Genomic DNA, 27,707 nt, shown 5'->3' on the forward strand with positions numbered 1-27,707 from the left:
TGTACTGTCAGATTATTGAAAATGTCCTTTAGCTAGGTGATAATATTCTATATCATAACCAGGTAGTGGCAGTGAGCAGAATTAGTATGCTGACACATTGTTACTGTTATACACCAGTTCACTGAATGTAAGCCTGTTGATTAAGGTATTACATTACAGTCTAGTGTGTGGAGCCCACTGGAGGGATTACGCAGTACCTTAGTGGCCAGTACATAGCGTCCCTGAAGAAATAGGACAGCAGTCATGGAAGTGGCTCATTTGTGTCATGTTTTATAGCATGCACAGAAATGGTAATAAGTTTGAATTACCTTCATCTTATCATTGTGAAACAATATTGGCTGTTCCTGTTTGTATGCTGGAGTGAGGGAATCTGCTTTCTACTCTACAAATACATTGAAATGTCACTTTGGTGGGACGTTATGGTGCTGGAGATTTCTCCACTGTGAAGGTGTCAGGAAGTGGTGTTTTAATGAAGGCTGTCATTAATTCTGGGTAGTCAACACAGCTTCTGCTATTTCCTTCCAGCTGCTTTGTCTCAGGCCCAGTAGGTAAGATGAGGCGCAGTTCCTGCTCTGTGTGATTGATTACTTAATCACTAACTTAATAGTAAGCTGAATGGAAAGTGTACATAACTATCCGTGAGTGCACATTGCTTTCCAGCTGTAAATAAAATATTTTTTAAAACGTGTAGATTTGGCTTGTGGTAAAGAGGAATAGCCAAGTGTGTGAAGAGGTTAGAATTAGGTTAATAAAATTTTTATTCTTTTTAATTCACATATGATATGCTTTTCTACAGGAAATTCACTAAAAAGTTTTGAGAGTTTATCATTAAACTTAAATCTACTCATGAAGTATTTTTTAATACTAATCCGTGTCCACATGTAGAGTTGTCTGAAGAATGATAGCATCATCCATACATCTGTCTACTGTGGCAATGAAATCGACATGCATATGAAAAAGGGTAAAACAACACAACTGCGTCACGCAAGGTGCTTTTTGTTGGAATTAATAAGTGTCACTGTCTTTACAAAGGAAATGCAGCCTCCTTGATTATGTAAATAACACAGTTTCATTGTTTAATTAAAACTTTTATTGTGGATACAACTTCCGTACAGAATACATTAGCTGTTGTGAACACTCTTCCCACTACTTTTCATCTTGGTATGAGTATGGTAATACAACAAGGAAACATATGTAATTTCAAATCATTTTAAACATGGGAACAAATTATTTTAGTCCATTCCTCATTGCTTCCAAGTTGGTATTTTCTACTTCTCCGTCTTTCCCCATATTTAGTTATAAATTAGATTGACGCTGTATAGGACAGGAACAGTACGTATAGTCATCTCTGCATAGCCTGTTGCGGTTCCTTTGTAAAATACAGTTATAAACAGAATGCAGATTTTAATAGAAAAACATCACTTATGGGAAAGCGCTTTGTAGTCTTCTGATAACAAAACAATAGGAGCCTTAGAACACTGCCGAAGATCTCAAATTCACCCATCCTATGCACACATTTTCTGAAAAACATGTTAACCATTTGCATTTAAAGCTTTCCCAAATGAATACAAAGCAGTCTGAACAAATAACAGATTCACTAGATTCTGCTGTTTGCACCCACCGTTCCTGCAGTCTCACGGTAGTCGAGGTCTTTCTTTCACTTTCGTTTTCCAGTTCGACGACACAATAATAGTGAACATACAACAAGCAGAAGTATTTACAGCCATCCACTTGGTTTAAATAGAATCCTTGCGCCCTATTGTATATATAGGGTCAAATGTGTTCTTTGATTTGACAGATAACAAAGATGCAATTCTACCCTTTTCTCCATTTTCAAGATTTACAAGAATGAGAAAATTTATTCCGGGTCAATAGAACTCAAGGGGACTAAAAATAGTGGAAGTTTAGCATGCGGTCAAAAAGCTGAAAGTGAAATGGTTTTAATATTTGTAGAGCACTTTGTTCAGGTTAACTGGGTAAATAGTGATAAAGTGAAGGATCATACTGAAGTCCAATTCTACAGCTATCTGGTGATTAATTGTTTATGGATGTAATTCCTGTGGCTGGTTTAAAAGTGAGGCTTGTCAAGACAGTGTCTTAGCTTGTCTACTGAAAAGCAGAATGATTTGTCACAAGATCATGAGTACCAATGACATCTGACCCTAATTGATAATTCGGGCCTTTTCTCATAGTTTAACAGTCTCTGTTTTTCACACACTCAATATTAGTCATTTTTACTCATACTGTAGACAGATCTTCTGTTGCGCTCTGACTCAATGGCTTGCATATTGGTGGCTATTGATTTGTTCAGCTTTCTCCCACCAGCGATGACAATAAGCTGAATATAAGCTGAACAGGCGGCAGGCAATTATTTATGTACAAATACAAAAAGTAAAAAAAAGAGCCTGCAACTAATTCAAAGGATACTTCATGGCAAAGTTCGCCCTTGATTTCGTAATTCAATGCATAAATACAATGTGAAAGAATTAGGTTATTAGTCTATATTAGTTGTTTCTGGCCACTAAAGGTTTTGTACATAATAAAGTATTCCTGATGCAATGGGAATTCGGAAAGATTACATTCCAGAGGTAAAATAATTTAAATCCTTTGCTCATACAAGAACACCTGAGTGCTTAGATCTTAGGAGCACAGAAGGAATCTACAGATGTCAATTTATGGAATCATTTTCTAGTGAGCCTCAAGTTTATCTCCTGGCTTCCCATTAAGCATCGGGACTTGCCCTGGTGTGTCTTGCAGACTGCTGGTCATTGGGCTGGGTACATAGTTGAAAGGGGTTACTCTTGCAGCCTTGCTTGGGGAGCTGTGACGGAAGGGGGCCACACCCCCGTTGTGCCCAGCAGTTGACTGAGAGGTGGAAGTGGCGTACTGGCTCTTCATGGTCCTCGCTGCAGTTCCATCCGAACCCTCATCTTGCAAAAGGATGTTGGCTTCGGAGGCCTTACTTAACTTCTTAATCGGAACCAGCTTTTCGGCTTCCTCTGGGATTACCGGCACCTTCTCTGGGGTTGACGAGGCACTGGTCTTTTTCGTTGGGAAATCCTCAGTCTGAACTATGGCGTCGCTTGTTTTGCGTGATGGAGACGAAATGGTGGGCAGTTTTCCTGGCACTATTGATGCTGTTTTCTTATGTCCATCTGGAGAGGGTATAAGGGGAAGTGCGGAGGACGGCAGAGTGCTCCTCAATATGTGAGGCACGTCCTCATCCCGAATCCTCCTCCAGGTCACTCTGCCATTGGCACGTGCTCCTGGCTGCTGATGTTCTACATTATGTTCACTCTTTGCTCTCCCACTTGAATCAGAAGATGAAGAACGAACAGAGGACTGACTGGTGACCCGGTTAAGAATATTTATGCTTGGTGATGAAGAGTGCCTCTTGAAGCTTTCTTGATTCCTATTCCAAGTCCCTGAGGTAGTCCTCTGAGGTACCCTACAGGGGCTCTCGGAGCTGGTTCTTCTGGAAGGACGTTTTACAGAGAGGTTTCTCTCACTGGAGCTTGCCCTGGAGAGATTTATAGTCTGCCCTTCTCCTTGGGTTGATCCGTGTGGCCTCCCTTGCATTTGTCTCTGGCTTAGTGAGGAAGGCTTTAACTCTTGGCACCGTGAGGAACACAAGAACACTGCTGGTGCAGCAGGTCGCGCTCTTCTTGGTGATGCACACTGGGAAGTAGGCACAGAGCGTGAAGACGGAACCTCATGTCTCAGCACATTGGATGACTCTTTGATGAAAGTCAGCTGTCTCAGAAAGCCATTCCTGTCAGATTCCCCGCTATTTGAATGGATAGAAGTCATGCGTACTAACTCTAGGCGACTGGCTGGTAGGGTTCTTTTGACTGGCACTTGGGAGTTTTGTCTGTTGAAAGTAGAGGACTGGTTAGTGACCAAAGGTGATATAGTTCTTGAAGCCGTGGGCTGCCTTGATGGATTCTGCATGAAGGGAATTCTCACTGGTGACTTCTGAGTTTTTTTCTGAACTGGCAACTTTGTGTTTATTGGCTTCTGACTTGTAGGTGTATTAGAGTTCCCTCTTTTGTCTGGCTGCATATTTGCTGGCTTTACATCTTTCTTTAAAGCAGGTTTGTTAGCTTGTGTGGGGGATACCAGTTTTTTCTGAGGCTGCCTTGATGGTGTAGAGTTTTGAGATGATCCCGATGATGTACTCTTTGGTATCCTGGCTGGTGGAGTCGAGCTTCTTCTTGGCAGATGCAGTTCGCTTGAGTCATTCGGTCTCCCTAGTCTGTGCAGGCTCCTCGACCTCTGCTGAGCCAGGTTTGGATTTTTCACTTGCGTCTCAGCCTTCGATGATGTTTTCTTTGTTGGTGGTCTTTGTGAGAGGGTTGTCTCCTTCTTGGGCATGTAGATCACTGTTCTGCCTCTAAAGACCACAGGCAAATTTGGAACTGGCTTGCGTACAGCAAAATCAAGCTGTGTCCTTGTGTTTCTACCCTCAGATATTTTTCGCCCTTTGTTGTCACGGTCTTTAGCGGTCTTCTTTTTTTCATTCTTTTCTGCTTTAGTTTGAAGACTAGACCCCGTTGAACCACCAGACATAAATGAAAGCACGGATTCAGACTCGGATAAAGGCTCCTGGGACTTTGAGGCTGCTTGCAGCCTTGTAACAACAGAGTTCGCTCCTTCTTGTATTGCCCTCCACTCAACACTATTGAGATCTGAGTCTTTATCAGAGGCCTTCTCATCACTGTCCAAGTCCTTGTCTGAAGCCCAGCCATCCCTCGATTTAAGTTTTTGCTTCCTTTCGGTTTTCTTTTTCCTTGTAGACTGTTTTCTCCTTTGCTTAGGCATAGCAGAGGTAATGCATTTTTGCAGAAGGTCATCCTCAGAATTCAGACTCCCCGAACTGGATGAGCTATTCTCCTCATACTGGCTACAGTTGTTCTTTGATGTGTCACAAGCCAGGTTGGAGGTGACGTGATGCCGGCTTTTGACCCACACCTGCTGCATTTTTCCATGGTACTCCTCGAGGTCTACATCGCTTAACGAGCTAAGCGATGAACTGAGAGAATAACACGGCGGAGTCTCATCAGCAATTAAATTGTGCTTGATCCTGACACCTTTGTGCTTCATTCGATCAGCAACAGATCCACCGTGGGTCAGAGTCCTGTTGCACTCTTTCATTTGCTTCCTCCCGATGCTGTTCTTTTCCTTCTCTTTTGTGTTCAAATTATCGCAGAAGCTGTAGATAGCTTCTCCTGCAGGGGTGGGGTGACTCATTGACTGGCGTGCTGCCATACCATGGGTGAGATCTTTGTACAGCATGTTCTGATTCTGGCCACCACCTATGTTTTGTTTCATTTTGGTTGATTCTAAATGTGTCATATTCCATGACTTATTCTGTTCCTGCTTATGACTTAGATATTGGGGGGATGAATCTCTGCTTCTTTGCTGAGACATTTTAGCATCCATCTCTCTATTATTCATCTGTAATTTTTGTGTTGGCATATCTTGTTTAAAGGCTCTGTTCATCTGACTTCCAGGCACACCTTGCGGCTGAGTTATTTTAGTGGGTTTCTGGAAGCGTGAAAACACTCTGAGTTCTTCAATTCTCTTTGCTTCCAAGTCTATAACGTCCTGTTTATCCATGGCTCTAGGCCGCCAGTCTTTTGAGCTTTTATCTTTCACTGGGTACTGGAGTGTTTCATCACTTAAGGATGTAGTGCTTGAGAAGTTTACTGGGGTTCCTTCTGCTGAGTCAGTAAAAGAGGAATCATCATGATACACATCCTTCTGTGGCATTCCCATCTTTGCTGGTGTACATTTTTGATTGTTATGATTGGGTAGCACCATATAAACAGGGAACTGTACTGACTTTCGAACTTGAGAATTAAGAACTTGTGTAGAAAGAGTAGACATGAGTGAGGTTCTGACTTTAAATTTAGAGGGCATTGCTGAGTTGATGCACTCCTTAAGAATTTCAATGTCATCATCTGAGTTACCTTCACTGTATCTCTCCGTCTGATCTACAAATGACGAATGCTTTTCTCCCATCTCATCTCGTTCTGCATGCGTCACAGTGAATGTGGGATTATTATCCTTTTGATGGAGTACAGGCATAAGCTTGAGTTCGACATCCTTCTGAATGTAATGCTCATGAAGGGGCAAGGCGCTCAAACTAGAGGCACAAGAAAAATTCTCCGTTGGTTTTTCCACTGTAAAGTAAATCATGGTGTCCAAGTCCGGAGGCAGGTTAAACCGCTCCTTGAAATCAGCTATTTCCACAAGCTTACACATGTTGCTTTCCCACTGTCCACCTCCACCTCCAGTCGGTATTTCCTGTAAATTAGAGTCAGTGCAGCAGGGCGTCTTACTACGGCTTGGAGGCATAGTCTGTCCTGGGCTGTCAGGGAGGTCGCTTGGACTTATGGTTCCACTTATCATCTCACTGCAGGGGTCACTCTGTATGGAACTAGCTATGGAGGGTGACTCGAAGCTGCCAAGGGAGCTGACAGAGCTACAGCGGCTCATCACAAGTGGGGTCTCATGGATGTAGTTCTCTGAAGAGGTGGATGGGGTCCTGTCTTCATGCATGCCAGGTGACACTCCTCTGAGGAACAACTTATCCTGTTTAGTGGAGCTGGGAATGTCAATGGGATCAGACGTGGGACTACTGCTGCTTCCAAATGTTTTTGGATCTGTGACCAGCTGGCTATCACTGAGATCTTCCAACAGTTCATCCTCGTCCTCTCCTCTTTCCAAGTTAGAATCCTCTACTTCAATAATTTCCAGAGAAGAGTCACTGTCCAGTTCATTTTCGCTCTGACTCTGACCATCCAGAGCACCATCACCAGAAGACAAAGAGGACAGAGAACTACAACGTGAGAAGCAGATCGGTGTGTTTTCTACTGAATACCTCTGCAGAGTTTCCATCTGGCCTACAGTTGGACTCCGTGGTGTATTCATGGGAGAAAACTTGGTAATGCTTCCACCTGTCATGGCTGCCGGGACCCAGGCCTGCCTTCTCATCGCCTGGGATGCCTGAACACTGATGCCGGATTTGGCAACGCCAAACTTGGCAACACTCTGTATTAACGGAACATGCTGGTAGGATGGAGACAGTTTGATCGTGGATACGTTAGGTGCAGAAGCGAGTTTTGTGACAGCTGGTGTTGGAGGTGGCGGCTCCTGACCTTTCTCTGTATCTGTGCTACTTAACTCTTGAACCCGATTCTCTCTACTGTTTTCTGTATCTCTTTCCGGTACCTCTTTGTGACTTTCTTCATTATTCACAAGGTGACTCTTGTTGCTGAGATAGCCTTGATGGGCAGTCTTAAGGTCCAGTTTATTAGGGCGTCTCTGAACCATTGCTGATCTTGCGGAGGGTCGTATCTGTTCCTTGCCGCCACAACTATCGCTGGTGCTGCAGCTGTTAAGGCTGTCCGTAGATAAGCTCGTGTAAGCAGTTTTAAGGCGTATAAGAGCATGGGCTCTGCTTAGACGTTCTCTGTGTGTAAAACTGCTGGTGTCAGAGAGGCGGCAGGGTGAGCAAGACTTAGCCCGAGCTTCATGAACCTCATCTGATCCGTACTGCCAGTCTACGAAATGGTCTTCCGAACTCAGGCTGAAGCTGTCCTCGGAGGACGTGTGCATGGTGATGTCTTCCACCAGCTTATCGATCTTCGCCACTGTGCTGGTGATCTTTCTGGCCAAGGTCTCTGCCGCAGAAGACACCTCATTTTCAGGCGACGAGACCCTCTTGTTATTGTCCGTCTCTGGCACCATGTCGTGCTGAGGGTCACAGTCTTTCTTCCGAGTCTGACCCTGAAGGAAGTTTGTATTGTTTAGAAACATGGGGAGCATTGAGTAATTACCTGTGTCCAAGCTACTGGAGACATTCGGGGCCTCGTCATCGTCAAAGCAGCCTGAATCAGAGGCATAATCTTTTGCCAGACTTTCGATGTGTCTTAGAGGCTTATTGATGCATCCATGCTTAGCGGTTTGCTTTTCGATCGAATCAAAGGTCTCTGCCAGATGTTTAGCATCCAGCTCAGCCTCCAAGGCCTTCTGCTTTCTCATGTAGAGAGAGGGCATGCAGGACCCTGGAGACACGACGGCGGCGTCCTTGTATTTGAGGGGCCGGTTGGTTAGGAGGTTGCGGAGTGCTGCGGCGCTGCCCATGGCTATCATCTTGTGCTTGGAGTGGATGAGGTTACGCAGCATGCTAACGGCTCCTAGGTCCCAGAGCAGCTCCTGGTCTTTGGGGCTGCGTGCTGAAAGGTTCCATAGGGTTCCACAGGCATTGCTGACGATGGTCAGGCTATGGGAGCGCAAGTGCTGCAGTAGCGTCTGTAAGCAGTTGTGGTCCCTGAGGATTTGCCTGTGTAAGAAAAAATTGAAAGAAAGACCTTAGAAATTCAATGTGAATCAACTGCACTCTGTGCAGCTTGAAACCCCACTAGGGTGTGGCAATATCAGATCCTATTTAAAGATATTTCAGCTAGACTATATGGATTTTGAGTAAATACTACTAGAGCTATAAATAAAGAGCAGGTGACATTGTAACATTACACAGTGGAACCTCGGCTCTGCAACTGAATCCATTGCTGAAGGCTGTTTAGGAACTGGGTCAAAAACCGAATCAATTTTTCCCATAAGAAATAATGTAAATTGCATTAATCCATTCAAGACCCCAAATGATTGCCAATTTAAACCTGAATAATACATACCTAATGCCAAAACCATAAATATAAAATAAAAAAAAAATATATATATATGCAAAAATTATAGTTGCATCAGGAACGGAAACCAACCTGTAATCCTCACGTGTAGCAACCAAACTTGAAATGTTGCGTAAGATGCCGCCGCCGCTCTCGATGATGGCCAGCGAGTTGGTCTGGCACCTGTAGGTGAGTGTGCTTACCAGGAAGCCAAGCGCCCCATCCACAGAGCAGATGGCTACTTTGTTCTCACTGCTGTGTGCTGACAAGTTCCACAAGGCGCTCAGAACACTCTTAAGAGTGGACTCCTGAAATGTGAGAAAATATTCCCAGAGCATTAGTGGCTTAAAGCAAAGTTCTATCATACTACAATTCATAAGAAATGTGTTGAGGACTGATTCATTGATACCGTCAAGTTCAATTCTGATTGCAATATTTTCCAGATCAGGGTTGTTTTTATGTTCTTGTTTTAACTTGTGTGTAAGGTGCTAACTGACTTACTCAATGTGCTCATGAGTGAACGATGATGAAGAATGGCAGGAGGATCAAGCTGAATGGCAGGAGGATCAAACTGAATGGCTGGAGGATCAAGCTAATTCTCCTCCAAGCTTGACGTTACCTTTGTTGCCTGAAGTGCGCACTTAATGAGCGCGGAGACGCTGCCTACGTCCCTTAGCGCCCTCTTGCTGTTGATATCAGCTCTCCAGGAAAGGTTCCTCAGAATACTGGCCACTACCTGCGAGCCAAAGTGCAAAGCCGGATGAACAGTTTTATTCTGAGCCATCAGAACTAGAGACATTTCTTAATTTTTGCTCCGTTCCTTGATGACGTGTTTGTGAATATGAATACATTCTTACTGTCTTCATAATGGCACATGGTGCTGCGTGTTACATTTAGAAATGCTAAATGCTACATTAGATGCTTTGTGTAACACACAAAGGCATTCCTGTGTTTCAGTCCAGTTGAAATTGTGACCAAGATACTGCTGCTGCTGGAAGTACACTGATACTACAACACTGATAAGAGCATTTAAATAGTAAACGCATAAAAACACATAAAGAACGTTGCTGTACCTGATGCAGCTCTTCACTGTCAGATGCGAGCTGTGCTACAGTTGCCTGCAGGCAGCTTTTCTTTGTGCAAAGTGTGGCCTAAAGTGATAATAATAAGAAAAAAACAGACTTCAGCTGACAAACATTGTCAATCATCCATCCGTCAGTTTTCCCACTGCTTATCCAGTGCCGAGTCTCTGTGAGCCCAGAGCCAATCCCAGGCAGCATGGGGTGGGGTGGGGTGGGGTGGGGTGGGGGGACCTTGGACCTTCCAGCCCATCCGAGGGGACACGATCAAATTAAGGGTAATTAGTCTTAAATACTATTAATTACTAATTACTATGTTGGTCATATGCAACAGACTGTTCCTATAAAAAGTAACCCAGGGCAGCTGAAGACCACAAAGTGAACCTGTCTTCTACCGGAACATCCACTCATACCAGGGTTGTCAGCTCACACATCTGGCGTGACACTCACGCTTTCAGACTCTCACACCCACCCAACAAATCTTACGGCAAATCTATATTATTCCATCATAAACCCAAAATTAGCTACATCGAAAGCGTTGAGGTAGTTTTCAAACCCTACAGACTATTCACACGTTAATAAAACTCTTACGTGCATGTACGTGTGTGTGCAGACCTGTCTCGCATTGAAATTTCACGCCAGTCAGCTGACTAAAGTCGGCAACCCTTACTCATACCTTGTTGACCACATCTCCGAAGGTGAGGTTGGTTAGCGCCATGCCGGCGTAGCGGCGAAGCGCCAGGTTCAGGGGGTCATTTTGTGTGCCGTACAGCTCCTGGTCCAGCTGCAGCAGCTCAGCCACGGCCTGCAGACCCCCTGTCAGACACAGAGCACGTACTGTCACTTTTAGTGGCCCCTTCACCCTCTGAGACATGTACTGTACTGTAAATAAAGCTGTGATCAGCCGATTGGTGAGTTAACACAGCAGTAATGGTTTTTAAACGTGTGTCTTCTAGCGCAATAAGACATCAGGCATGAATTCAAGTCAGTCAGGAAACAACTGGGTTAATGCATGATTTCTGTAGAATCATGTATAATATTCTACATGATATAATATAGGTGTGTGTTGGGTTGCAGATGAAGGAACTGTTGGCTGTGGGTGTAAGGTCAATACTGAGACAGAGAATAGCCAGATGTGGCTGTAGGGACTATACAATAAGGGACAGAGAACAGCTGGATGTGGCTGTAATGACTATACAATAAGGGACAGAGAACAGCTGGATGTGACTGTAAGGACTATACAATAAGGGACATAGAACAGCTGGATGTGACTGTAAGGACTATACAATAAGGAACAGAGAACAGCTGGATGTGGCTGTAAGGACTATACAATAAGGGACAGAGAACAGCTGGATGTGACTGTAAGGACTATACAATAAGGGACATAGAACAGCTGGATGTGACTGTAAGGACTATACAATAAGGGACAGAGAACAGCTGGATGTGACTGTAAGGTCTATACAATAAGGGACAGAGAACAGCTGGATGTGACTGTAAGGACTATACAATAAGGGACATAGAACAGCTGGATGTGACTGTAAGGACTATACAATAAGGGACAGAGAACAGCTGGATGTGACTGTAAGGACTATACAATAAGGGACAGAGAACAGCTGGATGTGGCTGTAAGGACTATACAATAAGGGACAGAGAACATCTGGATGTGACTGTAAGGACTATACAATAAGGAACAGAGAACAGCTGGATGTGGCTGTAATGACTATACAATAAGGGACATAGAACAGCTGGATGTGACTGTAAGGACTATACAATAAGGGACAGAGAACAGCTGGATGTGACTGTAAGGACTATACAATAAGGGACAGAGAACAGCTGGATGTGGCTGTAAGGACTATACAATAAGGGACAGAGAACATCTGGATGTGACTGTAAGGACTATACAATAAGGAACAGAGAACAGCTGGATGTGGCTGTAATGACTATACAATAAGGGACAGAGAACATCTGGATGTGACTGTAAGGACTATACAATAAGGGACAGAGAACATCTGGATGTGACTGTAAGGACTATACAATAAAGAACAGAGAACAGCTGGATGTGGCTGTAAGGACTATACAATAAGGAACAGAGAACAGCCGTATCGACGCTCACCGAGTTCATTCATGGCCCGCCGGTACTCTTCCTCAAAGGACAGCTTCATGATGGCACACATGGCTTGGCAGATCTGGGGCTCCACTGCTTCTGGGATTTCTGAGAAATAATATGGAGGACTCTATGTTCTGTGTCTGTGTGGTTTTTGGGTTGGTCGGATTCTTTTGTTCGTAAAATGCTGGTTTACCTCCATTCTTGGTGCCTCCGGGGGATGGAGTCGTGACATGGGTCTCGATCCAGTCCCAGCCACTCTCGCAGTGTGAGCGGATCTGCTCAAGCACGTGCAACACCCTCATCTCACGGCGTGCCTGTCCCTCGTCCGGCTGCGAGTACACGATGTTGTGCAGGGCGGCACTCGCACGGGACCGGGCCTCCCGGCTGCACCCCCCACTGCCTGGCACCTCCCCAGCGCCCCCTAGCCCATCGTGCAGGATCTGCACCAGTAAGGGGACGCAACCTGACTTGCGCATGGCGATGCAGCTGTCCTGAGAGCTGGACATGGCCAGCAATGTCCGAGACATCTCCTCCCTGTCCCTGGTAGCTAGCATAGAGAGCAGCCAGAACACCATCTCAACCTAGCAGGTGGAAACAATGAATACCAATGAGGGGAGGATAAGAGAGACAGGTTCACATTCTATTAGCATTGACATTCGCAGGCCGGTACTGAAGACAGACAAAATCGTACTTTGCTTCCTGCTTCTCCGGGGACGTCCAAACCGGAGCTATTTGATATATTTTCAGATTCACCCGGGACAGCTGGCTTCTCACTGGCAGTAGCCTGTGAAAAAAGAGTATTTTCAGCATGTCTTTAAAGATTCTGGAAAACCCACCTTTATTTATGGAAACAGAATGCTTTTCTTGATTTGTTTTCATTCTCTTCTGAGGCAGTGCTTTAATTTCAGACTGCTTCGTTTGCCAGTAGCTAGTTTTGCTTCGCTTAAACATTAGGGGCTTACTGTAGCTGAGGAACCGTAATTTCCTAAAATGAAAGGCTGCTGTGAATCAGAACGCTGAAGGTTTTCGAGCCCTTAGGAGACAGTCCTCGGCATCAATAAACCACTTGCAATAACGTCTGTATGGCGAGATCAACGAACATAACATGGAGGACCACGGATGGCTCATACCGTATCGCAGACGTTCTCATTTCAAAAAAGATGCACTGCCACGCTCAGAAAGACACACACCAATCTGTACCTAAGGGAATCACACACGAGCTTAACTCCCAACCCATCCGTCTCCATGGCAACCCGAGGGTCTGTAGCTTGGAGCTGAAGCTTGCCAGACAAAAGCACAATGTTAAAGCACTCAGCATCTCTACGTTCTGGGACAAGTGAGATCTGCGGCTAAGATGTGGATATGTTCTGTTTTCCTAGAAACGTGTGCAATGAAAAATTCCAATGGAAATGCTATTTTTCGTTAAACACATAGCAGAAAGGAATTGATCTCTAATATTTGCAATATTAACAACAGTCCACAGCAGAACTTAAAAAAATCCCTTTAGCATTAATGTTATGCTAACATACGCTAACATTTCTTTCTTTTACTTCCTTTTTTCCTGTACATTAGTCACACGCTTAGCAGATTTCTGCTCTCCTCATACTGAGCCCTGGCACACAGACGGTGCGGGTTCTCAGACCCACGGCTGCGTGGCCAATCGCTGCCAGGCAGTGCCCAGGCACCGCCCCCTTTTCTGCATAGCAACACGCAGCGCGACTGGGACGGAGCACGCCGTTGGCCTGCCGCCGCTTTTATACCCATCTGCTGGCGCGGAGGCCCCCAGCATCAGGAAACAAAGTGCAGTCAGATGACCCAGTTTAACTCCTGCACTCTGTTATTCTCAAGCCTAACGCCCCCTTTCTGCTTTATTTCAACATTGCTGACTGTGTCTTCATAATCTATCCTAACTAGAATCCTACAAGCCAGGAATGTTCAATTCAGCATTGTATTCACCAGATCATAAAATGTTATTTTTATATTGTACCTTTAAATATCTAATAATATAATAATAATAATAAAATATAATAATAACATATACACAGTATATATATACAGTATATATATATTTGCAGTGTATACACACACATAGTTTTGACAGCTGAAGGTTATATTTCAGGACAGTTAATATGCATTTAGCTTGAGTAAACGAGAATATATTTTGTAAGATGAAGCAAGATATGAGTGCGAAAAAAACAGCCCTGTGCCAGATGTTACATTATTTACCCCCCAGAACCTCCCTCGCCTCGATATTTCAGGGCATTCATGAAACATTCAGGGCTGCCAAGAAGCAAGGAGGAGAGAAAAGGGGGGGAAGGAGTAAGTCAAGGGCTGAAAAGCAGCAAAGACACAGACACTGTGGCAGCTGTCAAAATGGAGGCCTGAAGCAGAACAAAAAACCATGTGAGATGTGAGATGCCGCGCCCCATATCAGTTTGTTCCATAAAACTCCGCCCCATCATCTTCGGGCACCAGCATCTTCCCCCAGCACCCAGTCCTCACCTGGTTCTCCACCGGGAGGCTTTTCTCCTGGGTGCCATGGACCTCCTTCACCTCCTGCAGCTCCCTTTCCAGCTGTTCCAGGCGTGCCACTCGGATCTGCATTAAGAGAGGACAAACAGCTGAGCTCGCTGATCCTTCAGAACAAGATCCATGCTTCAGTAATTCCAGTCAATAGAGCAACTGAAGAGTCCATTTGGGGAATAGCCAAGAAAATCTCAATTCCATGATTCCTGGAATGTACCATTTGCATGTGGCTGTCTGTTAAACCCCTGCTTACCCCTTACACCCCTGGACACCCCTTAGATCTTGGTAAAGATGGCCCAGTCTAGGGGCTGGCGGCCGCTCCACGCACCTGGGTTCTCTGCACCATTTCATCGCATGTCCCAAAACGCTCCTCCATGACGGAGCGCAGCTGCTGTGCTTCAAACTCCAGCTGCTGTCGAATCAGGTCCATTTGCATTGAGAACTGCGGGGGGAGCCGTTGGGAAGCCTTATTTCAAACACTCCAGCCAACCCGCTTTAAGACGGCTCTTTCAATCAGGCCGGCATGCTGAATTCATTAGTGATTCCGCAGATAGTCTCAACGTGATGGTTCAGAAGCAAAGATCTCATTTTGCCAGCGCCAGCTATATTTTCGTTTGCTTCGGTCAAAGCCGTTTCCAAGACCTTCCGCCCCGAGGCAGACTTAAGTGGAGCGGTCCCTGGGCAACTGTACTCACAGTGTCGATGCGTGGAAGCTCAGCCAGCCTCTGTGACAGTCCCTGCAGCTGGGAGTAGTACCAGCGGCGCTCACGTTCTTCCTTCTCAATCTCGTTCAGGAGCATATCCCTGAAAGACCCGCGCATGTCTCAGGGCAAACCTCCAGTGCCGAAGGCATATCTCCGCCAATCCGCTTGGCTAAACGGCCGTGAAGCCTCGAATATTTTCTGAATCCCTCACCTCTCCTTGCAGAGTTCCTCCAAGTGCTGAGTGGTGACCCGGCCGTCCCCAGGTAGGCCTGTTTTCGGTGGAAGCCCCTCGAGGAGGTGCTGAGGTCCAGGGTGGGGGGCCGTTCCTTCACCCGAGATGACAGGACCTTGGCGGGTGGCTATGTAAGGGGGGCTACTGGCTCTCAACATGCCAGAAGGATGATGGGGCAGTTTGTCGTCCACTTGGGGAGCCGGCAGAGCCAGGCTATCGGGAAGCACTCGCAGGTTGTGTGGCTGGTACTTCAGCTCATAGTAGTTGGTCAAATCCATGTGCAGCTCTAAAAAATGCAAGGTCATTGTAATACTGTACGTGGTAAGACTGATAAACTATAATCAGAAAATCAGAAGGGCATCAAATAAAATTCTGAAAAAAAACACCCAAATACCTCACCGGTTATAAAAATCATATGATAAAAATTCAGCAAATGATAGTGCGAAGATGAAATGCACAGGCTGACCAAGGACAACATACCTTTCAACTGGTCCAGGACATCAGTTCTCCCTGATGAGGCCAGTGTGCACGCCTCCTGCTCCAGCTTACTCTGCAGCTGCTTCAGTACCTCCTACAAACAGGAAAAATATTGACACATCCATTGTCGACATTCCCAGGACTCAAAAACATTTCCATATCCCTGTTTAATTCTGATATATAAATAACATCCTTGCCCTGGGCATGAGTGCAGTCTGTAAAACATTTTAATGGTTTCTGTCAGGAATCCAGATTAGGTTTGTTTTGCTCTGCTGGTCTCATCGAATTTGGTTTAAGTAACATTAGAACGATGTCCTCAGAACCAAATCCAGCATGGGCTCCAGACGAGGGCCCTGTTCATAGACGTGGACAGATCTTGAAAATAAGAACCAAGCCATAATTCTGTGCCACACGGCACTGCAAGTATAACATGCAGAGAATGGTACTGAGAGGTAGTATGCTGAAGGACAGTCTGGGGACTGTCCGTGTTTCTACTGAAATAAAACTACACGCAGTAGAAAAAAACATTAAATATTAAAATCCTATTCTCCCAACCCACACTGGTTAAAAAAAATCAAAAAACACAGTTTGCATTATTCAATAATCGCAAAGCAGCAAAAACATAATTGCCGATCTGGCCATGACACTGAAATACCAAATACACATTAATGAAATATTTTAGATTTACCCCTTTTTCATTTTTTGCGATTTAAAATGCTAATTTAATTCCATTTGGTTGTAACGTATATCTGTAATGTCATAACCAGAGCCCTTCACAACATACATAAATGCCATGGGAGTGACAATGTGGTATAGATACTGGAGAAAATGATGAATAACTACCAGATTGTATTTGTTTATTTGTTAGTACAAACTGAGAATATTATCATAATATTATATCTGATCTCACTGGCATTTCGGGGCTTTTGTGTAAAGGTGTCAAATTATGAAAATTGAACAGTCAATTCCAGCTTCAACCAAATCACATTGTTACTTGCACCTGCAACCTGTGGTGAAGACAACACAGCATTTCACTAAGATGTCTTAAAAATTTGGCGTAATTTCCTACACCAGAAATGCTTTAATAGTTAAATATACAGCACATGTCAGAGAGGTTAAAAAAGAAAATATATGATGATTATGTCCTGATCCTTCCTAACGACTGTAACTAACAAGATAGCTGAAATTTCTGTACTAATAACCTAATGTAGTGTATTATTTGATAGTACAGTGGGCCCCCCATATCCTCAGTTTCAGTAACCGTGCTTTCAGTTGCCCATGGTTTGCTGCAGTCCGAAAAAATTAGAAAAATTCCAGGAAAAAACAGTTCATAAGTTTCAAACTGTGCACCAAAGAAGACAGACTGTAACATTATGAAACCCGCCAGCCCTGTCGCGCCCAGTACGTGACTCTTCACCCTATGTCCCCATACTTACCATTCACCGCACGACTCTCATCCAGTCTGTCTCTAACATTCTCAGTAATTGCATTCATTGCCATGTCATTGAAGTGTTATAAAAATGCATTAAAGGCATGAATTTCATTGCTCCATCATTCCTTTATATGTGGTATTTTTTCATTATTCTATCTTCTCTTGAGAATTAGGCTCAAACCTCAGAATCCCGTTCATTCAAGAGAGAGAGTATAGTACTGCAAAATACTGTATAATAATGTACAATGCACTTTATTGTTGTTGTATTTAATTTCGGCAATGTCTAACTGTGCATAATTTATCAATTAACCCTCAACATATATATGTACATGAAAATCACGTTATGCAGTATATGGGGTCGGCAGATGGTTCACTTTTGTCTGTGGTTTTGGCTATCTGTAGATTTTGGAACATATCACAGCGGGATTACTGTACTAAAGTGTGTGTTTCCTGTAGACCTGAGAGTTACTTAAAAGTATTTATCTTTTAATATACGAGTTTAACTGAATTCTAAAATATTGCTGCAAATAACGTTATGCCTGAAGTTTGCAGTTGATGGTGTGGGGGCAATTTTCTAAATTAGCAGATTTTGCTGTGGAAATCTTTTAATAATTTAAAACTTTCACCAGAATTTACCAATGCAAAAATGCCTGAAACTGGCTTTAGAACTATTTTAACTTTGTGTAGGAAAATAACCTGAATTGCTGAATAGCAAAAATATTCTAAAATCATCTCACAATATTCAAAAATAATCGGTCCAGAATGGTACATTTGTGTGAGAAAAGACTCAATAAAGTTGCTCACAATTCAATCCAATACTGTAAATTACTTTATTTAAGTAAGGACACATTTGCATATTTTTAAATTCTTCGTTTGTTTTCATTACTACAGCAAAGTGAGCTTTATATTGCAACTCTCCTGGCTTGGATGCCTAAACTTTGACCTGTGATGCATATTTATTTCTGATGAAACACATATATTAAATAAATAGTGAGCTAACAGTAAATGTAAATGAAATACCTTCTACGCTTGTAACCTTTGTAAACAAAATGCCAAGCCTCTGTAAATCATTTCAAACGTAAACAGCTTTACACACTTGAAGTTAGCTTGGCTCTCCATTCCGTTGTGTTTTTTTTCGTTTTGTTTTGTTAGTTTTCAGTTTGGCTTGTTACTATTATTTTACAAGGCAGAACTTACTGTCAGAAATTGGAAACTGATGCTTTTCCCCTGTAAGTCTGGGTCAGACTGCAGGGGAATGATTTGATAACGCAGAATTTTGTGCACGCAGCATGCCGTAACAGACTAAAGATCGATGTTAAGAAAATGCTCGTACATTTAATGGACTTTCATCATCTAATGGTTTCTCCTTCTTAGCATCTCTCCCTCCCCACTGGGCTCATTAGCGGTAAAAAAGCACTTTGTAGTGTGGCCCAAAGACATGGTTTGTGAGCAGGTCCGCTTTACCCCGCCGAAGGCAGCCATGGTCGTCACGGCGAATTAGCATCTCACAGTATTTTTACTCAAGCTGTGTTGCCATGGAGAGTCACCTTTGTCTCAGTCTCAGAATACCATATAAAACACTGGGGCAGTTTATCTGTTGTGGCCGTGTGTCAACTGGCAGGATATCGAGTCAATAAATATGAACTCACAACAGCACCATTGCTGTCAAGAATGCCACATACATTTTACTGCCCCACCAAACTAATTAATAAAGCACAAGGCTCTGATTCCAGCAGGAAATAAAATATTTAGAAGTAAAGAGAAACTTCCTGATGGTAGTGGTGGCTTGGGAGACTCTGCTCGTTCTTACCTTCATGTCGGAAGTCTCATTCTCGAGCTTGGATAGGTGGTTGGAGTTGTCCTCCAGCTCCCGGCGAAGATGCGTGTTCTCCTTCCTGAGAGCCTCCACCTGGAGCACCAGCTGGTCATAGGAAGCCACCGAGTTGGACATCTTTGCTCAGTCTAACTCCTAAGGGATGAGGGTGGAAAGAGAAGGAGGATAATGGCGTGTGAAGCGGTGGTGTAGTGGCTTCGCCCTGAACTGCAGCTTCACCTGCTCTTCCCATTTCTCTTTAATGAAGCATATTCATTAACTAGATGTCAGAACAAGGTGCGCTGCTTTTTACCAATTCTCACAGTGCATTATTCCTGCTCCATTCTAGACACCATGGGGCTGAGCTCTAGCTGATGTTGGAAAGCCAGTCGTCTGTCCAATCAGATTCATCTCTGCTTTCATCCCTGTTTCTCGCTTGAGCAAGCTCTAATGTACTGTCTGTAGTGGTCAATATTAGGTAAAGGACCTTAGGAGCAAAGAACCTCAAATGTCCTTCGTTGTAACTGCGCGTGATAAATCCTCTTCAAGGATGAAGCCATATCCTTCCAAAAAAAATGTGTGGTTTCATATCTGTTCCCTGCTCTTTTCATTGATCTGATTTTTACTTTAAATTGTATTCATCAAAATGCCCCAATGAGCCATTCTTGATTGGCTATCTCAAACAAAGCACATGCTGATTGGCTATCTCAAACAAAGCACGTACTGATTGATTGCTTCAGCTACCCAAGAGTGAAATGATAAGCCAAACCCCAAAGGGGGAAGGGAGTTACTGATAGAATGGTTTTTTTTGTGCACCTTTCAATTTACATATGATAATATGATCCTTTAGGAACTGAGCGAATTCCACACCCTAAAAATAGACATGATGCGTGACACGCACTTTTACAAGGACGGCTACCAGAAATCGTTGCTGCTGTGTTATTATTTGAAGATGACAGACAGCAGGACTCAGTCTCGGGACGGGTGATGGAAAAGACATCCCCATATTTTTAATTATGAATGTATGTATGCACACACAGACACACAGCAAGGATATTAAAAAGTACATAAATATTGTATATGACATATTCTATGTGTCTTCAGCCATCAGCGGACCCATGTGAGAAATGGCTCATGTGAACAGGATTCCCATGTAGCTGGTATTTGTGGGGGAAGGTGGTACAGACAGCAGCAAGTCCCTGCGTGTGACAGCGATTCATTAAGGCATGCAGGCCATGTGGGGGGAGGCCACACACCTCTGATGCTGTGATCTTCATGCAGGGCAAAATCTCCTCCACTATTTGAAAAATTATTTAATTTATGTAAAGAAGGGGCCTCAGGAGAGGGGGGGGGGTCGGCAGTCAGGCTGAGCCCCACCCCATTTACTTTATGATTTGTTGGATCCTTCTAGGTCAACACAGTATTACGACTGGCAGTATTTAACTATATTGATCATAAATGTCAATTACATACATTTCATTATTATATAGCTATGTAGGTACACAGAGATTATACAACTATGTAAAACAATATCATTATTCATCTCCTATAATCACCTATCCAATCTGAAATTCAAAACCAAAAAAATACCTAAGATAAGTCATATGTTTCTATAATATGCTCCACAAATATTAAGCGGAGAAGCCAGAACGATCAGTCTAAGACAACTAAAAGCAATTTAATCGACATTAAAACAGAACCAATCCCACAGAAATGGGTCTCTCACTTCACATCACACATCTACAGAAAGAGATGGTTTCGTGCGCCAGACGACAGTCACTTTTCTGAGCATCTGTGAATACAAACAAACGTGTGTTTGGCCGCGAGGACCTCAGCAGGCAGAAACGCCGCAAACAGAGCCGTTAATGAGAACGCTGATGCAGAGTTTCACAGCACTGAGCGACGGCGTATCGTCTCCAGGGATCTACCGCAGCTGTCCTCGCGCTGGTTTCCTCTTATTTTATTGATTGTCTTTTAAATGAATATAATGCTGGGGGTCTGCAGAAGCCAGTGCGACTCCGCCTAATTGGCTGGTAGCAATGCATTAATTACCGTGCATTAATTGCATGTTTTCGTTTGTTGTTCTTCTTCTTGTCTTTTTGGTCCTCTGCCCTTTTCCTTTCGTTAGCACGTGCTGCCAAAGGTGCTGCAATGCCTTCTGGGTAAGGGGTTCTGAAACCCAGAGGAGAATAACTCAAAGAGCCCGGGGAGTGTCAAAGGCCTGCCAATGGGATGTGGGGGGGGTTCGGGGGTTGCCATGGCAACAGCCGCTGATCCCATCCGGCACCGTTAAAGCGGAAGAACGACGCTGCTCCGCCAAAAAATACAAAGATGAATAATTCACTAACTCAATTAATGTATTTTTTTTTATTTGGCCCCCTCCACTAAATGATGTCTGCTCTCAAGCTTTCTCTTGCAGAGATCCTCAAAGTTGCACCCCTGCAGGGCGATATTTATTCAATAGTGCAGCACGCCAAATGGGGTCAGCGACTCAGAAAGGGTGGGGTGCTGAGGTGCCGCCGTAACATGCGTCCACTTTACACGACAGCTTGCAGTTAGGCGTTTTAAAAGACAGATATGTAGCACAAAAGCATCATTTCATCAAGTTTTATGTAGCCGTGACATGTAGTTCAAACTGGTTTGGTCAGGAGTTTCAGGCACTGAAACTGTAATTAGGTGGCAGTCACTTTGGATGCACATCCTGGTCGCTGCTGAGATGCATGTCAGTGTGGCAGCGTTGCAAGTCATATCCACCTCGACTAGGTACCTAGGATGCCCTCACTGGAATTACTGGAATTAGTTGATGTAAACTAAAAAAATCATCTCATTCAAAGTCAGTCAGAACATCATTGGGTACAGAAAACCTCACATCAAACAGATTAAATGTGCCCAGAATTGTTATCATAATACAATTGCAGCACTTAACCCCCCAAGACCTAACCTTGAACTGAGACTGTAGCTCTTAGTGCCGTGGCCTGACCTAACTGTGCCATTAGGTCTCACACTGGCGCAGTACAACAGCCCAAGGTGTTTGGGCCTCCCCTCCTGTGCTCAGCTGCTGCTGAAGTGCTGAACTGAGCCAGGCCAGTCGGAGCAGCCAAACACGGTCATCCACACACCTATTATGCGGCCAGACACTGACTGAAAAACTGCGATACAGGACCCATCAACACATCACTGCTGAGATGCTTAATTATTTCAGAGTGGATAATTCACACACTAATCGAAAATGTCAGTTTTCCTTGTGCCCATATTGTCTTTAATGGTGGTGTCTTTCGGCTGCTACAGATCTGTCCTGTTTAAGTTTAAACCAAGGAGTGTGAGCGCCGAAAAACATGCAGAAGCAAGATTTCTGTGGTCAAACTGCAGTAGCAGTTTAATAAGTTGTTATGCAAATGAGGACATTTAGGTAAATAAATGTGCATAAATTTCATTCTGTGTGTTGAAATGGGACCTACGCTGAATCACTAAGTACTGAGCCAGGACAAAGAACGCACCAGTGCTGGATTTACGCTCTATTGCTAAACACACACACACACGCACACATTCAATCAAAGGGAGTCTGGTTACCATAGAAACACCAAGGGCTGTGCCTGAGTGGCAGCCCAATTTCAGCATCAAGATATTTTCCGCCCTCGTCTCCTTAAAACATGATCGTTATTTTAAAAAGGACCGATTTTGAAGGCGCTCATAGCTTTGCTGCACTGCTCAGAATGGCTGAGATTAATGTACATTCATTGTCTTTGCCGTTTAATTCGATATGGTGACGTGTGCAAAGAAAACCTGAAATACAGCATATAATTACACTAGAAACAGATAAAATAATATTTGATTATAAATTGGAAATTGATAACCTAAGATCAGTGATGCTTTCCTTTATATTTTTATATATGTTCATGCTTTAAATCTGGTTTTGATTTATATAATTCATGCATAAGGTTAAACCTTCTGTTCATGATGTATTTTAAAAAGACACTTAGATGAAAGTATGTTGACCCTGACAAAAGAACAATTTAACTTATCGTTTAGATAAACATTTAGATAAATAGTATCAGTCCACATGCGCTATATGTATTTAAACGTGTGTAATGATTTGTCATTCCTGACTTCAGTCTGATCAGTCCCTGTCTGTCTCTCGCTCTCCCTCTGCCTCTCAGCTCTGCGGCAGTTTGTGGCAGATTAATAAAAGGCCGCATCAAACCCAACTGACCCTCACCCATGTGCACAAAGGAAACAGGACCATTTACCAAGCTCCCAGCTCAGCAAAATGCAGCTTCTCCTCTGCTGTCAAAATAAACAGTGCTTTGGATACTGATCATTATTCGTTTGATTTATATACGCAAATCCTTTGGGACGCTTAATTTTTTTTTTTTTGAAATCCTTCTACAATAAGGACTCCAAACCTTTCGTTGGTTATTCATGCAGCATCAGGCCCCAGAAAACATGTTTAATACCAACCCCAATAAAGTAATATTTTACATATTCATTCGACTGTTAAGCAAAGAACATTGTTAAAATTAATTTTAGAACATCAAGTACCGATAACATTTCTGTATAAGAGATATTTTACACCCTGTTTATTTGTTTGTCAAGTCCCATGCCAGAGACAAATGAAAAAAAAACAGATATTTTTCAAAGCCACGCAAATCACAGCTAAATTAATTGTATGTGGACAGACACAATTTCCCCCAAACTGCACAATGTTTCTTCAACTTACTGAGTAAAAATCCACAGCAAATGCTGAGGTTAATTAGCTGAAGCTGTAATAAATAGTGTCTCTATTTCATTTAAACATTTTCATGGTATAATTAATTTGATCTTCGATAATGTCAGTATTCTTTCTTGAATAAATCTACTGGAAATAACACCAGAATAAAAAGTATATTTTAAACCATATTTTTGAAGACCTTTCTGTAAACATGTGTCTTATTTCTAGAGCTTTTTCAAAAGAGACCTTGCTTAAACAACTGGTATTGTTGAGGGCTAGAATTCAGTAGTGTGACACAGATTTGCCCTGCAATTCGATACAAACTCATTAAGATCCAATCGATGTGGTGTTATTATCTGAGACAACTGCAATTTATCAAAAGGGACCCATCAGAGAACAGCTTTAGCTTAAATCTTCAGCTCTCAGATAACCCTGGTATAACTGCTACCTGTCCCTCTGGAGACAAATCAATCTGAAGATGCCAAAACAACTGGTTTCCTGAGATGCTACTGAGTTGAGAACAATGTGTAATACAGCGCAATGAACCAGCCTGCGGGCAGCAGCCCCCATCAAATGATAGGAGTTTTTCCCTATAATGTGGCCAGTACATATACAGATTATTGCTTCTCCCATTCAGAAATCCAAACAAAGCTATCTATTGTCTAATGTACAAATAAAACAACTGATACATATACATACAGTCCTTATAATACGGAACATGCATACAGTATATATTGTATATATAGCATCTATAATACATATTGTATACAACATCCCCTTGGGAATTAATAAAGATTGTCTGTCTATTAAAGCACTCATATCTGTGCTGCCTTAGTGATACTCTAAGCATCTCTCCCTTACCTATTAATGGCAAGTGAGGTGTGACAGTTCCCAAAATGTGCTGAATCAGAGGTAAAGGACCCAGCAGGAGTAAGGACTCCACAAAAGTTCTGCCAATGCATTATGGATGTGCTGCCTCCATACGAACAGAGAATTCCACTCAGCGAAAGGGTTAATCACCGCCGCGTCTCTGCTGCATATTAACTGATTCAAACTGGGTAATGTTTGCCGATAACCTACAACAACTTTTACAGTAACCAGGCTCTAGCCAGCCAATTAACACAGCCCACGATGACGATAATTTATTTAATTACCTCATCATGTCCAGCAGGTGAATGCCAACCCTGCTCCCCCTCCCCCCCACCTAAAAAAAAGCTCTCCAAAATTGAATGTGCCCCCATGTTACACCCTCATTACATAAATGCAGTCCCTTGCTTCTGACGTTTTTGGGACTGTGGGACCGTCCCCGGAGAGCCCGTGACTCATGGATGAAGGGTGACTCCATCAGTCTCAGGCCTCATGATGTGCAGTGATGCCTCCTCTGAACCACATGACATGTGACCACAAGGCACAGTCTCATTTTTTAATTTTTTTTGCGTTTTTGTTAAAAATAGTCCCTCACTGTACGCAGGGACCATTCCTTTCTTAATAAGGCATGCTTGCTGGGGTTTCGAAATGCATAAAAGCAGGGCAGTTTCTAGCTATCGAAAAAATAAGGGGGTAAGCCAAGTTTACCTGAGGCTTGACATTTTGTTTTATTTTATAGGAATATTGGCATCGGGGGTAGACTGAACAAACCTAACAACGCCCAAGCATTCAAGCATGAGGTACACTGCCAGGATGGGAGGATCGCCTTACTAGCCCAGTGTTAGTGGCACGAGTTGTTTTCAGTCTTTCTGCTTAAGGTCCAAAGTCAGACCATGCAGCTCAGCCCAGCCCAGAAATGCAGCCATCAGAACTAAAGGACAGGTCTCTGATGGAGCCTGTCACTGCATTATAGCGATCCGCTCGCCCGTTTGCGCGCGTTTCACTGCGTATAAGAGCGAGCATAACTATTCAGCAAAAGGACACGTATCTCATTGTCACCCCTGCACGCCGCGTTGGGGTCACCCGACGCCCCTATCCATTGTATGTCCTTTGAAATGTCGCGCTGAAGACGCTTGTTTCGGTGTTTCAGTAAAAGCGCAGACATTCCAGTCACTTCGAAGCTATGTAATGTGATAAGGTGAACCAAAATATGTACATTCGTTCACACTGTATCTAACAAAGGCTATAACAGCCAGCACTGTTATTTCCATCTATATCTTTTCTGAATGGCAAGCACAAAGTAAGTTTGTGTTAAGACCATCACATTACAACAATACAACAGAAAACATTTCACAATACATATCAAACATATAATAACATATACAATATGCGTATTGTCATTATTACAGTATCAATTAACACATTATTTCCTAAAGCATTTCGTCCATTTTGTACACAGGTGTAACACCCAATGACGTCAGCATAAACTGTATGTTGTAAGCATGTACAGTACAGACTAACAGTCCGTGTGCGCCCCGTTCGTGTCTGATTAACAATGAATTCTCTCATCCAACATAATCAGATCAGTATCACACTCCCATATTAACAGTAGGCTATTGCATCTTGAGAATTCATACAATTCAAATGTATCTAAATATACATAAATATCACGATTAACTAACTATATGTACAAAATTAACATGTTATGATCAAATATTTCATAAAATGTAGTAACTGAAAATTATCTATGCGTTTTCTCTATCGACCTTGCTCGTATGCAATGTCATTTGTGTTATATTCCAAAGATAATTATTAAAAATGCCGTTAATGAATTTGGAAAACTCCCCTCGTCAAACAAATTACGTATAAAAAAACATAAATGTATAAAGGTATATTTTCATTCTGTCTCTGGAAGCCTCGCCGACTGTTTTATATTCACATCAGCACCACTCTCGGCGGAGATCCCACCAAGCGCACCAGACCACCATTGTTATTTAATGTCGCAACACAAGACATCGCCGCAAACATAAACCTGGCATTTGTTTTTAAAATTTGCAAACACTGACAATGATTTAGAAATTGCCTCTTACCTCATTTTCGAAGAATGAAAATCGCGTTAGGGCAGGAAAGCCCACTGCAGAACGGACGCTGGAGTGACCGCTCCTCACCGCCCGATGATGCTGCCTGATGTCAAATTCAGACCCTCCTTCCTCTCTCTCTCCGTCTCTCCTTCTCTTTAAAGGAGATTAATCTAAATGCATTATCTTTGTATATATATATTGTATATCATAAGTAGATAGTTACCGGCTTAATGAAATGCTATGTCACAGCAGGCAGACAGACTGAACAAACACGCAGTTACTATTTTTATGCGTTCAAATATTTTTGCAAAATTTCGCTTTTTTTCACCATATCACCAAAAGGGGTCGCTATCTCAAACGTAATTGTTATATACGTGTTCATCTTTCCAGTAGAGGACGCGGAGTTTTTTTAACCATCGAAATTTCTCTTTCCCATCAATTCATCTATCCATTCATTTTCTATGGGTGTTTGTCCTGGTCACTGTTTCCAGAGATTCTGCCATACAGAAAAATCTTTTACACATTTTCCAGGTGTGAACAGCGCAGTTTATATGCAGTTGTCTCAGGATATTTATGAGTGACTACTGGTTAAATGTTGATGTTTGTATGTAAGAAAAAGTTATTTTAATATCTTAATATGTAAAATCATACACAGATTAGCATCTAACAGGACAGAATAGTTTTTGTTTTCCAATACTGTTGTATTAAATTTTAGCTCACTCAAACTTCTGTTAACAGGCTATTAGTCTGCTTTCAATTCTTATTCTTTTTGAGGTTCATTTTTGCATAAAACAAATTTAAAGCGTGTAAAAAGCCACAAGGCCACTTAACTTTCAAAAGCTTTGTCAGCATGTTTTTTTCTGAAGGCAAAGCCTCTGTAAAAATCTGTAAAACACATTGTATTTGAGAAGAGTTTAAGATTCCTTTATTTTTGAGAATCGTTCAAAACAACTTTAGTACTGATGTCACATCCTGCCCACCATATCCACCT

General features: G+C 42.9%; 1 protein-coding gene across 1 annotated transcript; it reads right to left on the bottom strand.

The window, feature by feature from the left end:
• Positions 1 to 1,067: 1,067 nt before the first annotated feature.
• Positions 1,068 to 27,015, bottom strand: apc2 (APC regulator of WNT signaling pathway 2). Its single transcript, XM_048975758.1, has 15 exons — positions 26,726 to 27,015; positions 19,058 to 19,216; positions 15,819 to 15,909; positions 15,318 to 15,624; positions 15,098 to 15,206; positions 14,731 to 14,844; positions 14,379 to 14,474; positions 12,568 to 12,660; positions 12,070 to 12,457; positions 11,883 to 11,981; positions 10,446 to 10,585; positions 9,764 to 9,841; positions 9,310 to 9,426; positions 8,784 to 8,998; positions 1,068 to 8,350 (listed from the first exon to the last, which is right to left on the bottom strand). Exons 2-15 carry the CDS (start codon positions 19,196 to 19,198, stop codon positions 2,689 to 2,691), a joined length of 7,650 nt encoding a protein of 2,549 aa, XP_048831715.1. The 5' UTR covers positions 19,199 to 19,216; positions 26,726 to 27,015; the 3' UTR covers positions 1,068 to 2,688.
• Positions 27,016 to 27,707: the final 692 nt, after the last annotated feature.

This window comes from Brienomyrus brachyistius, chromosome 15, assembly GCF_023856365.1.
Source record: "Brienomyrus brachyistius isolate T26 chromosome 15, BBRACH_0.4, whole genome shotgun sequence".
Lineage (NCBI taxonomy): Eukaryota > Metazoa > Chordata > Actinopteri > Osteoglossiformes > Mormyridae > Brienomyrus > Brienomyrus brachyistius.

Excerpts from the sequence above, each read along its gene's own strand:
- apc2 (XM_048975758.1), bottom strand. The coding sequence starts at position 19,198 with ATGTCCAACTCGGTGGCTTCCTATGACCAGCTGGTGCTCCAGGTGGAG. Across the intron at positions 14,475-14,730 it reads AAATGGTGCAGAGAACCCAG|ATCCGAGTGGCACGCCTGGA; the intron begins GTGCGTGGAGCG and ends CTCTTAATGCAG. Across the intron at positions 9,842-10,445 it reads TCGGAGATGTGGTCAACAAG|GCCACACTTTGCACAAAGAA; the intron begins GTATGAGTAAGG and ends TTATCACTTTAG.